This window comes from Lepidothrix coronata, unplaced genomic scaffold (assembly GCF_001604755.1).
Source record: "Lepidothrix coronata isolate B3197 unplaced genomic scaffold, Lepidothrix_coronata-1.0 Scaffold240, whole genome shotgun sequence".
NCBI lineage: Eukaryota > Metazoa > Chordata > Aves > Passeriformes > Pipridae > Lepidothrix > Lepidothrix coronata.
In genome coordinates this window covers 297-14,952 of record NW_016690420.1, presented here as the reverse complement: position 1 = coordinate 14,952, position 14,656 = coordinate 297, and the positions used below count along the sequence as shown (strand labels likewise).

Sequence of the window (14,656 nt, the reverse complement as noted above, 5' to 3'; positions counted from 1 at the left end):
TTGTTTGCCACATAGTCAGGAGCAGGGATGCGGGCGGTGTTGGGAGGGGGAAGAGCAGAAATAAACTTTTCAAACTTTTTTTCAAGCCCCTCCTTCCACAACCCTCTGCTCTTTCATGACTCAGCTCCAGAGGAATGTCGGCTCCCATGGAAACCTTTTCTGGGTCCTCTGGTCGGAGGGATGTCGGGGCTGTTATCGCTGGAGCGGCTGCAGGCAGGGCGAGTCCAGGGAATGCTTTGGAGATGGTTTGCATTTTTGGGAGTATTTATCGGGCAGCTTATTCTCGTCCTCCTTTGTGGAGCCGTGCGGGATCAGTTGGCTGCATCCCCCGAGAGCCGGAGGGACCGCCTGCCCCTGGCACAGCAGTATCGGGGCTGCTTTTGGCGCTGCTCTACGTCCAGTCCACACAAAAGAAAAAGCTCAGGCAGGACAGCAAAATTCCGTCTCCCGTGTCTGCACAGGGCTCATCAGTGAGCCACTGCCTACAGCCCAGGGCTCATCCATGCACTGTTCCTGTTATTAATTTAATTGTTTCCCATTATGGATGCGATCTGTAACCTGGACAAACTATGACAGCTTCCAGCACGCAGCTGGAATGGGATTGGGCTCTTGCCTTTGTATCAATAAGCCCTGTAAGATCTGGAGCATTTCTCAGTGCAATCAGAGCTGCTCAGCTCCCTGCACGGGAAATGGGTTCATGCAGCATTGTGTAGACATGTCTTTAGTGACTGCATAGGCAGACGGGGCAGATTAGGCAGACGGGGCAGATAGATTTTTCCCCTCATGTTTTACTTCTAGTATATATGTGTGCATGAGCTAAACTTCCATCTAAACCTTGCTTGGCTTTCTGAGCCTGCACACTGTGTGCTAGGGATCTGGGTAGGTGGCAGAAGCCAGAGTGGCTTCTGCCCAGTCCTCTGCCCTGCTCCCCAGGGCAGCTGCAGCACATCTGGGTGAGCTGGTACTGACACGCAGGGACCTGTTCAGCCAGGAGCTTTGTGGGGACTCGAGCAAACAACTCTGACTTCAAATGGAATTTTAGCCTGGGAGTGGCTGCTGGGTAAAGCTCAGAGGGTCTTGCTTGCATAGGGAGGTCAGGGCCAGCCCTTCCTTTGTGTCTCTGTGAGGGTCACACTTGGTCACCCATCAGCACCTTGAAAACTGTGGCCCCAGTGGGGTTTAGCAGAACCTTTTTCTGAACCAATTTTGCCTTTACACTCAGTGTGAGGTGGGGGCATGTCAGACCTGCAGAGCCTTGAAAAGCAGTGAGCAGAGGGAGGGTGGGTGCAGGAGACACTGGTGCTTGGGTGGTGCCTCCTGCGTGGCTGGGCTGGGGTGCTGGTGGGGAGCTGAGGCACGGGAGGGTTTTGCCCACTCCTGCTCTCCGTGGCTGCAATGGGAGGTGGCAGCAGAGCCCCTCGACAGGGTTAGCAGGGGTGGCAACTGGGGTTAGCCCGGTGGCCTCGGGGAGGAGCTGTCAAAGTGGCCAGGCAGAGACTCCTCCCCACGCTAACGTGGCATCCCAAAGGGCTTATGCAACCCTGGACAGGGCCAGCGCCACATGGGCCACGCTCCTCCATCCACGGAGCCTCTTCCGGAGGCTGCACCCGCCTGGTCCATGTCCTCCCCCAACCCACAGAGGTCCTAGGGTTGAGTGGGAGGAGAGAGGAGAGACCTGCAGACCCCAGAGGCACAGACTCAGTGTATCACTGCGGGGTACTTTCCCCATCAGTAGAAACTTGTGATGGGACGTGGGGGGAGGATGGCAAAGAGTTTCCCAGAGCAGCCTGCTTTGAGCTTATGGAGGTGCTGAGGGTCAGCCTCAGCCCTCCCTACACCCCGTGGCTCCCTTGTTATTGGCATGGCTGCAAAATGTAAGGGGCAGCTGGCACTGAGGAATAGCCTGGGCCATGCTGGAAAGGTGAACCATTGAGAGGGGTTCATGGGAGCCCCCAGACTCTGTTTATAGAGCAACTGGGAGCTGAAGTCCCCGTGTAGGATGCAAATGGGGTCAAGCCTTAGAAAGGCAGTGCCACCCATGGGTCCTGCAGCCTATGGGTGCTTTGTTGTCTTCTCCATCCTCAGCAGTCAGGAGGTGAGGCCTGAGGAGGGACTGGTTACTATGGAGCTTCTCTTACTTTATATTCAGCAGCCCTGTCTGTGCCCATGATGTGCTGGTTTCCAGTGTCTTGCAAAGTGCTGGCATCTATTGATTCCTTTAGGATACAGAAGGGCGTAAGTCCCTGCTTGCTAAAATCTCTTTCCCAGCCCTGTTTTCCTCTGTCCAAAATGATCCCCTGGCTGCCTCTCCCTATGCTGCCTCCTGCCCCCTGGCAAAGCAGTGCCAGACATTCCCAGTGCAGGGCCCCTCACAGGAATCCTCCCAAAGTCCCTCCACCTGTGGGATGGATACTGAGCTCATGGTATGTCCCAGATGCCAGCTCCAAAGAGCATCCTCTTGGACAGCAGGACCATGGTTGCTCCACAAGGAGGGAGACTTGCACTATGGATCATGCTCTTCTGATGGAGCAGCTCTGTGTGCAGGGCTCCCGAGCTGTTATTTCAGGATTTTTGACCACCAGGCATTCAGGAATGACCGTGCCTTTGCAACCCAGACAGGGGCTCACAGGCACTGCAATGTCCTCCCAGCTCTGCCTCCAGAAGGATGTTGTTTTTCAAATAAACTTGCTTTCCATCTATGGCACAAGACAGCTCTGCAGAGCTTGTTTGCTCAGACTTTTTCATGCTCCTTCTTCCTCCAAACACAACACTGGCAGCTCTGACTGTCTGCTGGCTTCTAGCAACCATGTAATTCCCTGACCCCAGCTTACTTGCATGCCCAGACTTTGAAATTCAAGGCTTTTTTGAGGCTTGGGGAAATGATCTAAGATGGCCTTGGTCTGGGGCTGGGTTCTTCTTAATGCCATCTTCCACATGTACATGCTCTGCCCTCTCCTCCAGGCTGGGCACTGCCATGTTTCTGCCCAATGGGCATCACTGAACCTCAGAGCACCTTCCAAAGCAAACAAGCCCCTTGGGAGAAGCCCAGGAGGAGCCTTTACAAGCCAGGGAATGGCAGCAAGGGAGGAGATGGCCAGAATCACCAGTACTTTTCCACCTCCCCTCCCCATGCAACCCTTCCAGGACTGAAGATCAGAACCACTGATCTCTCCTGGCAGATGCTGGCAGAACTCTCAGCATCCAGAGCAAATAAAAGCAAGGGGAAGGGACAGCTTGTACCAAGGAGGACAGGAGGGAGCTTTTCAGCTGCAGCCTTCACAGTGCAAACAGGCTCAGCACCCCCTACCCACAACTGCTCTGCCACAGATCAGATCTTTTATCCCACCACGGCAGACATCCCCATCACCCTGTGCTCCCAGCCCTCTGACATCCCAGGAAAGCTGCCCTCCATGCCATGACCTCTGTTTTGCAGGAACACCCTACTGGAGGCTGGGTGAGGTACTGAGATTGGAAAGGATTTTCCCTATGTGGCCAAACCTTGCTAAGTCAGGAAGCAGAGCCAGTCTGACAGCACAGCCTTGATGTGGTTTCATACCCAGAGAGCTGCTGTGCACAGAGAGGAAGGGAAAGGATGCACTGGTAAATTAGATATCCTGGGAGACACGAAGAAACCTTGTCCAACGTTTTCTGTCCCAGCAGATCCACCCCTTTGCCTGGCCCCAGGGAGCTGGTGGGCTGTGATGGCCACACAGGTGGAGTGGACGAGGGCAAGCGGAAGGGAGGCAGAGGAAGAGTTGGCAGGGGGACAAGTTCCCTCACTGGCAGGAGACAACCCTTGCTGTCAGGAGTGGGATGCCACCAGCATACTAAGCAGCCAGCTGAGCTCCTCTCTGCCCTCACACAGAGGGGCTCATCCCTGCCAAACAGGAACCAGAGGGGACAAGGACAGGGTGATTTCACCAGCTGCGTTCTCTTCCTGGCTCACATCACAGCCAGTGTTAGCTGGGCTGCCCGGCTCCCTCGCCCTACAGGATCCCTGCAACAGCCCAGACTGGGAGGGTGCAAAAGGCTTATCCTTCTGGAGCTCATCTCCTGGCAGGACACAACCCCAAAGTGTCTGGGATCCCTCAAACCCAGTCTGGGGACCCTCAAGCAGGAAGGGTAAAAACTATAATAGAGATCCCAGCATTTGGGGATGCTGAGGATGGAGGACTGGCCCCTCATACCCCTAGGGACGACTGTGTCCATGTGGGAAGGGGCTTTCTAAGGGATTTAATTCTCAAGTGCCCCATCTCACTGTCTCTCCTTCATCCTCCACTTTCATTTTTCCTTGGTTGTACCTGGCACTCAAATCAGGAGATTTTTAACAAGAAAAATCTAGGGGTTTGGTAAAAAAACCTCCTGAGAAGGAAAGAAGAACTGCCATTTTGACTGTGATTTTTCTAAAGGCATCCAGGAGAGCAACAGATATCTAAACCCCACTGTCTCATGTTGCAAAATCAAAAGAATTTATCTTGGAAACATGATTTGGCTTAAGGTTTTGGCTAGAAAAGACAGCATGTGGGTCTATAATATTGAACAGACGAGGCAGGAAATGAAGAGAACACCCTTCTCTAAGTGTCTGACTCTCAGCCTGCAGCTGAGAGGCACACAATAGCCTCCTTCCTCATCCCTGCTTTTCCTCTTCTTTATTCAGGGTCTGCTGAAAGATGAGGGCCTGGATTTTTTTCCTTATTTGCCTGGCAGGCAAAGCCCTGTCAGCTCCGGTAAGTGCATGAGACAGCAGAGCCTCTGCTGTAGGGGTTGTCCATCTGAAGTAGCTGATGGGGATTTTATTTTGTAACAAATACAGTACTAAGGGATGGGGGGCAACCTGAGTATTCCCCCTTGGGAGCATCCTCCCCATGGTCCCCCACTCATGGTCCTTTTCCCCTGCAGCAGGAGGCTCTGCCTGATGAGACAGAGGTCATTGAAGATCCCACCACAGAGGTAGGTGACTTTGCTCCTCCTCCTCCTCCCCTGCAGCACCCACTGCTCTGGGAAGAGCATCTCCAAAGCAGTGGGGAAGCAATGGGCAGGCTGCTCTCCCCCACCAGGAGCTGTGATCTATATACACCAACACCAGAAACACCAACCTTTTTTGCAGGAGCCCGTGGGGGCTAATCCCGTCCAGGTGGAGGTGGGAGAGTTCGAGGAACCCACAGAGGATGTAGAGGAGATTGTTGCAGAGAGTAAGTCACCCTTCCCCTGCCCTCTGGCTGACAGAGACATCGTCCTCACCCTGCATGGGGGAGCTTTAGCCACCCCAAACAGTGAGGGGTTCCTTTGGGAAGGGCTATAGCACAAGGACGATGCCAGACTAGATGCACACTTTAAAGCAAAAGAGACACATGGCCTCTTCCAGCCCTAGGCTCTCTGTAAGCCTGTTTTTGCAACAGAAAAGCCATTGCGTTGTGTGGCTACTGAAAGGAGTCCAGGATTAGCCTGAGGACTAACATGGATTTCTGGAGATGCTCACATCTCCCCAGTGCAAGAATAGATGCTTGGGGCTGTCCCTGCTGAAGTCTCTGTCTTCCCTCTGTGCTGAGATGCCCTGGGCAGCTCGTGGGAGGTGAGGATGGGGCTGGCTCTGACTTTGCTCCCCTCCCACTCCCAGACCCCTGCCAGAACCACCACTGCAAGCACGGCAAGGTGTGCGAGGTGGATGACAACAACCAACCCATGTGTGTGTGCCAGGACCCCGCCAGCTGCCCAGCCACCGCCGGTGTCTTCGAGAAGGTGAGGGCAGGAGCTGCTTGGTGGCCCCAAGTGGGGAGGGACCCCACCTGGGCATTGCCAGGGATGGTGGGGAGACAGAATCAGGGTGGCAGGTCCCCATCTGGCCTCGGCTGGTGGTGATCCAGCAGCTATTGTCCACCCCAGGGAACAAGTTAAACATCTTGTTTGGAGGCTCTCCCTGCAAACTCCCCAGCAAATCTGGGCTTCTCCGCCGCTCATGCAGCATCTCCCCACCCTGTGCAGGTCTGCGGCACTGACAACAAGACCTACGACTCCTCCTGCCATTTCTTTGCCACCAAGTGCACCTTGGAGGGAACCAAGAAGGGTCACAAGCTGCACCTGGACTACATTGGGCCTTGCAAATGTAAGTGGAACCACTCCCTCAAACAAGGGGACCCCAAACCTGAGCACAGCCCCTGTGCCCACAGTGTGAGGGGAGAGCAAAGGTCCAGGCAGGCTCAGGGCTGAGGCTGGAGGGCACTGGCGCTGTGTGTCTGGGGCTGCATGTCCAGACACTGCACTGACCACTGTCTATGACTTCCAGTCATCCCTGCCTGCCTGGACACAGAGCTGACTGAGTTCCCCCTGCGCATGCGGGACTGGCTCAAGAACGTGCTGATCACCCTGTACGAGCGTGATGAGGACAACAACCTGCTGACTGAGAAGCAGAAGCTCAAGGTGAGGGACTGGCAACAGAGCCTGGGAGCTCACCCCACTAACAGAGCCCAACACATGTGGGGAGCCTGTCCAGAATGACCTGCGGGCACCCCATTTAAAGCCCCTCCTGGGGTCCCCCCTTCCACCCCATTCCCCTGCTGACAAGGGCTCCCTGGCCTCTCCTATGGCAGGTGAAGAAGATCCATGAGAACGAGAAGCGCCTGGAGGCCGGTGACCACACTGTGGAGCTGCTGGCCCGTGACTTTGAGAAGAACTACAACATGTACATCTTCCCCGTGCACTGGCAGTTTGGGCAGCTGGACCAGCACCCCATCGATGGGTGAGTGTCAGCGGGATGGAGAGCCCACCAGAACCCCTTCCCATACGAGGACCAGGATGATGTGGCAGCAGAAGGTGTCAAAGCAGGCTGGAGATGTGACACAAGTGGGTGGCTAGTGGCACAAGCACATCTGTCAGGGGTTGTGGCAAACCAGGCTGGGATAGAGGTAGGTTTGCCTCCTGCAAACAGCTCTTCTGCAGGAAGAGAGGCCTCCCCAGCCTCACCTGCTCCCATCTCCCTTGGGTGTGGAGTTTCTATCTTCTCAGATTTACTGTCGTGTGATAGTTCCCTAAAATATCTTAGTCCAAAGGCCCTGGGATAACTTCAGCAGCTGAGATAGCAGCTGCTGGCTTAGCTGTGAGATGGAGAAGGGCACGAGAGTGATCACAGACCCGTGGGGTGAGGGCAGCTGGCAAGGACCACCAGCTACTATTTTGTGGCCAGCACAGCCAGTTGCAAAGGCAGACACCAGTCCTCGACCTTCATGACACTCAGCGGCTGATACTGGGAGGGCACTGGGACCAGTCAACCCACAGATCTGGGGCCAGCATCTCCCCTCCTGTGACCATGAGGCCACCTTGGCAGGTACCTGTCCCACACTGAGCTGGCCCCGCTCCGTGCCCCCCTCATCCCCATGGAGCACTGCACCACCCGCTTCTTCGAGGCTTGTGACCTGGACAACGACAAGTACATCGCCCTGGAGGAGTGGGCCAGCTGCTTCGGCATTAAGGAGCGTAAGTACTCAGGAGGGCAGGAATGGGGGTGCAGGGGACACTGAAAAGCACCCCCAGAGCCCCCACTCTGGATGGAGCAGTGCATTTCAGCTGGTGCTGGGTGAGGCAAAGCAGGGGAGAGTGGGGAGGGTGGATTGCAGGAGCAGTGGGACCCTGGCAGCATCCGCCTTCTAACCTCGTCTCTCTCTTTTCCTTCCACAGAGGACATAGACAAGGATCTTGTGATCTAAACGCCCCGGCTTCCTGCTCTGCTGCCAACTTTGTCTTGTTTTAACCTTCCCACTTCCTTTGGTTTTTAAACTGCTTTTGTTTTGTTTTGTTTTTCCCTGGGAACAAGGTGCTAATATAGATCTAAACATATGTAGTAATGGTGCTAAGAGAAATAACAGTCCTCATTCATAGCCTTATCTATTACCACTAGATTACTCACTCAGCTGTTTCCACGTGCTCTTACCAGCCTTTTCTCTCTCCGACGTGCCTGTACCATTGACCCACTGTTCCTGTCCCAAATATCCTGTCTTGGTATCCACTCTCCGATCAACTTCTCTTTAACTTCTCACTAACAGCACGTTCCTGGTCAGTGCAGATGCAAAGCCCTCTCAGCTGATTCACCGCCCCAGTTACAGATGCCTGTGAGGGAAGGCAGAGCCAGAGGATGTAGGAGGATTGGGTTCTCAAGCAGAGCAGCTGCAGGTGACATTGTGGCCACCCAGCTCATGGTAGGGAGGATGGAGAAGGGTGAGAAGGATAAAGAGTGGCAGGATTTTGTTTTCCTTTTTTTTTTTTTTTTACATTCCCAGGGCTTGAATTTAGTAATTATTGGGCACGAATAAAAATAATAAAAGGCTAATCGAATTAGCAAATAGGGAAGCGCACAAAATTTAAAACAAGACGATAAAATGCATCCCATCTTGTAAAATCCCCTCGAAAAATAAAGGTTTGAAAGTGCTACATGCTTTACCATCACTCAATGACCACACTGCTGTCGTGTTTTCTGTGTGAGATGGGGCGTGACTGCCTGTTCCCCCAGGTTGCCCATGTCTGACCTTGATGTGATTCTGCTGTAGCTGAAATAAAGCTCTTGGCTCTCCCCAAATCACAGTGCCCTCAAGCACTTCCCGCCTCTCTGCCTTGGTTGTGCTTAAATTCCAGCCCTGCTCTCCCAGGGAAGCTGTGTCAGTCTTGGAAGGGATGTTTCTGCCCAGAAAGAGGTGTGTTTGCCACACGCTCAAGGGAAAGGCTGTAATATTTTTTCCTGTTGTGGATTTAAGGGATGAGTGAGATAGAAGGGAGAAGGTATTTGGATTTTGCTTAATTGAAAGGGTCCTGACAGGACCAAAGGAATGATTAAATCTCAAAGGCTGAGAACTCTTTTTTTACCTCTGAATGTTCCCTGTGCCTTATATTATTAAATTCCTGCCACAGTGTGAGCAACCTGATGAGTCTCCATAATAAAAAATACTGATTTAAAACACTGATAAGTAAACGAGCCTGCCATGTTCCTCTGTTTCATCCCATCCCAGTGAGGGGGATTGCATGTATTCAAATTGTATCACAGATATCCCTGCTCCAGGGAAGGCTCTGGCCCAAGGGAAGCTGAAGTGCTTCTGCTTATTGCAGTCCATCACTGTAAACCAGCTCCTTGGGGGATGTTGGATGGGTAACGTCGGCAGATGGAGCTGGAGCAATGGAGGCAGACGGGGTCACTGCAGCAGCCAGCACAGACACTCACATGGCTCTCAGGCCCTTGCTTTCATCAGCAATAAAACCCCTGGGAAAGGCGAAAAGGCACAACAGTTGGAAAATAAACACCACAATTGGCATGGGCTAAAAATATCCCAGGTTGCAAGAGCTCTGGCTCAGCTGTGAGGTCCCTGTCGACAGCCCCTGGCTGGATGTGCTGTGCTCCCAGCAGAGCTGTCAGATCATATCCTCCACAGGGCCTCTCCCAGCTGCAGAGCCCTGGGCGGGTCCCATCAGGGACAGTCACTTTGCGGGCGTATTGCCAAGGTGTTTGACCCCAGTGGGAAAGCTGGTGCCTAGAAGGGCCAGGTGAAGGTTTTCCACCCCTGCTTTGAACACCAGCACTCCTTCCATCCAGCCAAACTGCTTCTCAGGGCTATTAGCCAAAGCTGGGGTTCTTGATGGAGACGCAGCAAATGCCTCCCCGCTGTGGGGGCAGCCTCTGTGAACTGGCAGACCTGACACAGAGAGGGGCACTGCTGCCCATCACCCCTGCAAGATCCAGCTGGATGTGACCCTCCTCTGTGCCAGGAGAGCTGGCAAGAGAGGACGGGAAGGCAGGCAGGGGCTGTAGATCAGCCATCCTGTGCAAACCTGCTTTCCAGTTGCTCCCTCTCAGCCAGAAACTCCTGCTCCACTCCCACACCAAGACACAGCTGCTTTCCTTCCAGCTCCAGCCCTCCTGCCAGTGCTGCTGGACACACACAGGCAGCTTTGGTCCCGTGCAAGGGAAGGCTTTCCAGCCCTCCTCTTCTCTGCCTTCCCCTCTTGAGCAGGGGTCAGCTCTAAATCCCAGCAAGCTCAAGGAAACCAGAGAGTTAGTTATCATGCCTCTGGAAGGTGAAAGGAACCATCTCTAAGGCCATGTCCCATCCCATGGGACAATACTCGTGTCTCAGTGGTCTGGCAGAGCCCGACAGACCCAACTCAGTGCTATCACAAGTGCAGACTCCCTGGCTTTAACTGAGCATCAGAGTGAGCTCAGGAGGTTGCAGCTGGGGCTCCCTTAACCCCTCAAAGGTCACAGCCTGAAGTATCAAGTTGCCGGAATTTCACTGCGTTGGGGCAAATGCCATACATGGGGTTACATCAGGACTTGAGGAATAAGTTGGCCTCTTTGAGCTTTCAGACCTAGACGGTCAGCAAGGGTGGAACAGAACAGCCCTTTCCCTGTTACAGCTGAAATTGAGCCTTCTCCTGCCTGCACAGCAGCAAAGAAACTCGCCTGTATTTCCAAGTGGAAATTCTCCCTGTGGTTAGTGCTGACTGAGGACACAGTTTGCAAACCTGAAAAAAAGGAAACAGAAAAATAACAGAGAGATCTGGGTCCAACACCAGCACAGTCTGACCCGAGTGCTACAGTGCATCTGCAGGCAGAGGTGGTTCATTTTGGTGCAGTTACTCACTGAGCTGTGCCCTGCATTGAAGAATGGAAAGATGGGGAAGACAAGATTCCTGGAGAAATTAGTGCTTTCCTGTCTGTTTTCCTCACCCTTACTTTTACAAAAGAAACAAACTGTGCCATAAATACTGCATTAAGGTTTGTGGTTTAAATATTCAAAATACAGGTGATGCAAAAAGGTGACAAGCCAGGATCACCAGGACTACTCCAGTAACTAACTGAGGCTTTAACCCAAGTTCAGGTACCCAGGATGGTGGGGTTGATCGAGTTACCATTCCCAGCAGGTAAATCTCTCTCACAGCAGTTCAAGCACATCCAGAATTGCTGCTGAGGGGGAATCTCATCATGAGTCTCGCACAGGGAGGGTCCCACAGTGAGTGCCACGACCACCTCCACTCCTCTGCCTGGCTCCGGCTTGTGGAGCAGCTTCCAAACTGCCCATATCCACTGCGGAACCTCCTTTTGTCTTAACATCTTTTATATATTTCAAAGATGGACAAATTCAGTAAAATCTCGCCCAACCTCCACTGAAGAGACAACGCCGGGAAAAACACTTCGGGCAACGCATCTCCCCGCAGCCGGCCTGGAATGAGGGGAGGAGGGAAGCAGGCATCCCTCTGCCCCGCGAAGTTGTGAGAGGCGCGTACTCCTCCTCCTGTTCCTCCTTCTCCTGCTCCTCCCCTGACCGTTCCCCATTCCCGGCTGGCGGCAGCGGCGCGGAGCGGCCGGCGGGGGGAGCGATGGCTCCGGGGATGGAGCCTGGCGCTGCTGGAGCGGAGCGGGCACGTTGTCCCGGGGCTGCCGGGGCACCGGGCAGGAGGAGGAACCCTGTCCCGCATCCCCCAGTCCAGGGCTCTGCCCTTCGCAGCGGAGCAGATCAGATCCCTGGTCCCTTTGGGGGCTATGTCCCCACCACGCTTGGCTACCCCATCCCATCCCATCCCATCCCATCCCATCCCATCCCATCCCATCCCATCCCATCAATGCTGCCAAATCCTTTAGACATAAAACCGCTGATCAAATCTGAGGCTGAGTTTGGCAAGAGGGGTCCACTCTGAACCTTGTGACTCAACGGGAGGGTTTTCCTTACCATTTTCATTCTTATGGTTTTTTTTTTATCCTTGGTCTCTATGTGAATCATATTAAGACGATTCTGAGCAATTTTTCTTTCTATGCTTTATATATGTAGGAATAAATAGAGTGGACCTTGCCATCAAATCCTTTTAAGCCACACTGTCACAAATTCATATTAAAACCTGATTTTGCTGATATGTTTGCCAGTGATTCTTTAAGTGACCTGAGCCACTCATTCATGACACCATCCCATCTCACTCAGAGGTGCCCGAGCCCCCCCCCAACCCTTCTGAAGCACAGACCCTATTTTAGTCTAAAGGACACAAGGCTTATGTGATCCCAGATTTTGTGTTTTGCAGCTCGGTCTGCCTGTCTCAGCATCATTCCCTCTAATTTTTAACCTACTGGCTAATTTTAACTTAGATTTGATGGGGCATAGAACCGCAGACATGGCATTCCTCTGGGTGGCCTTAAGACAGACAGAGAGAGGATGCAGACAGACAGGCAAGTACTTCACTGCACAGTGATGCTGAAGTCTAACAGGAGCTGGGCTTGGTCTGATTCACTGGTGCCAAGGTAATTGCACGGTAGGTAATTATTTGTGTCAGGGACTGACTATCCAGTTTCTGGCCATGGAGCAGTTACATTACTTTCTATTTCATGTCCTACCACATAAACCATGGCCATTTCCCAATTAAGCCCATTTTTTGTCAGCCTCAGTATTATGCTCCTAATCAAAGAAACTCTGATTCTCTGATTCTTGGGAAACAACCCGCCCCAGGACACATTTTTATGTGCATTCCCTACATTTTTCTTAATTTCGTATTTCCTTTTGATCGCTGCTTTGTTTGGACTCAAGAGACTATACAAGACTCTTGTTATTTCTTGTCCAAACACCTCTCTGATCACCTTTACTGCCTGGGTTTTGGAGACTTTGCTGCCATCAGCTACAGGGCCAAAATTCTCAGTGTGCAAGGCCAGGCCTGACCACAGTGTGATGGTGACTGTCTGCAGCTGCCCAGGGCAGCCACAGCACCACGACCATGCCCAGTGAGACAATCCCTGGTGGCTGGGGCTGTACCTGACACTCACAGGGTTTCTCACTGTCAGGAGGAGTGTAAAAACACCACAGGACTCCCAGGCTGAGCATCCAGTGCTGACCAGCCACATGGCTCATTTCTCTCCCATGAAATGAGGATCCTCCTGGAAACTGGAGGCTCTTTTCCCCCCCCCACTGATGTCCTCAGAAGAGCTGCTTTGGCTCAGAAGCGCCTGAGCTGGATGCAGACTGAAAGCTGGGTTAATATCTGGGGCAAGTATCACCACTTGTTTGCTCTGCTCCCTCTCCCTGAAGAATTGACTGTTGAGAGCAGAGATGAGTCAAGGCAGACCTTTGGTCTGACCCAGTCCTGCTGCTCTTCTGCTCTAACCACACCTGCAATCATGCCCTGTCTGCTTGGGCTTGAGCAGCAGGATTCATCCTGTAGGATTCCTGTTGTTTCCTCCTGGTCACGGTGTCTAATGAAATCCTTACCTTATCTACCATCAGATGATTCCCCCATCACTTTTGAGCCAGCTCCAGGTTTTCACTCTGGTGCAGATTTTCAAGCCCTTCAAAGAGCTGTTCCCTACTCTGAGCGCTGCCCACATGCCGTCTCTTTGGTGAGCCTTTATCCTTGTTCCACAGGAATTATTTCCTTTTCCTTTACAGCTTGCTCATCCAAGTGGGATGCTGGAGTGTTCTACTTAACATGTCTGGTTTGCATCCTTCTCCTTAGGCTGGCAGCTGGCATTGGATGAACTACCTGTGGCAGGAAGAAACATGCTGGAATAATCAGAGGGGAAATCTGGAGGGCTCCAGAGGTTTGCTCCTCTTCAGAGGCAGATGCCCATATCCCTTGCACGTTAACCATAACACAGGGCCTGTCCATACAGATGTTTTCCAACCAGTGCCGGCAAACTTCAACCCCTAGCCATGGAAACTCACTTCCCCTGGAGATCTTGGCATGCAGGACAGACAGGAAGGAGCATGAAGATAATCCCCCTCCATATGCAAAGAGCAAAAGAGGAAGGGAGGAGAAGACTATCCTCCTCTCCTTGGCTGTCTCTACCTAAAAACTGGCAAGGGTGAAAGTGCTCCCCACTCAGCTCACACCTGCAAACCCCTGCCCCTGCTGCTGCCCACACGGGTAAGCCCTCCGGGGAGGAGCACACTGGAAAGTGCCAAGCAGCCCCCGCAGCCTCAGCACTGCTGGGCTCAGCCCAGCGCGCCCACCCTGCCGTGTTCATCCCTTCTCCCACTGTCTCCAGACCCCTCCCCAACTGTGCAGCTGCAGTGCCGTGGCAGTGACCCCCCGGCAGATCCAGCCCTTCTACTCTGAATGGTTCATCTCCCTCAGGATGCTCAGGGCTGGCTTGAAAATCCAAACGTTAGATGAGGAAAAATGCCTTTGGAAAAGACCTGTGATGGGATATCAGGGTACATGTTGCTGCTCCAGCAGCCAGCCCCTCTTCCACGGTCCCAAGCTCAGGGCTCTGCTGAGGGCTCCCCTTTTCCTCCATGCTGGAGCTGTGGCTGGCTTCCCTGCTTTTCGCCTCCAGCCGTACCTTTAACATGTGTGGGCAAACCCAGGCTCCTGAATGCAACTCAGTTCAAGGCAAAGGTGTTGGGGCACGTTCCATTTGGGAGAGAAGGAATGGTTGAATTGCTGGGGAAAGGCCAGCCTTGGACTGCCAAAGCTGGGAGAGACCTGGCTCCCTGTTCCGGCCCCGTCTGCAGAGGCTTGTGAATGGACCCAGGGAGGAGCCAGTAAGGGATTGGATTGGCTCTGCTTGGCAGGCACAGGGACAGAGGAAACAAGACGAGGTTGAGACATGCCCCCTGCTGCAAAAGGTTCCTTCTATGAGGGTGCCAAAGGATCTGCAAAGAGAGTGAATGAACCTGCCTTGGCATCCCTGCAGTTGCTT

At 53.2% G+C, this 14,656-nt stretch overlaps 1 protein-coding gene across 1 annotated transcript; it reads left to right on the top strand.

Annotated features, from left to right (window-relative positions):
* Positions 1 to 4,630: 4,630 nt before the first annotated feature.
* Positions 4,631 to 8,951, top strand: SPARC (secreted protein acidic and cysteine rich). The gene is made up of 9 exons (XM_017834807.1): positions 4,631 to 4,727; positions 4,900 to 4,950; positions 5,108 to 5,192; positions 5,618 to 5,739; positions 5,983 to 6,103; positions 6,284 to 6,417; positions 6,588 to 6,736; positions 7,322 to 7,470; positions 7,672 to 8,951. Exons 1-9 carry the CDS (start codon positions 4,671 to 4,673, stop codon positions 7,698 to 7,700), a joined length of 897 nt encoding a protein of 298 aa, XP_017690296.1. The 5' UTR covers positions 4,631 to 4,670; the 3' UTR covers positions 7,701 to 8,951.
* The last annotated feature ends 5,705 nt before the right edge of the window (positions 8,952 to 14,656 follow it).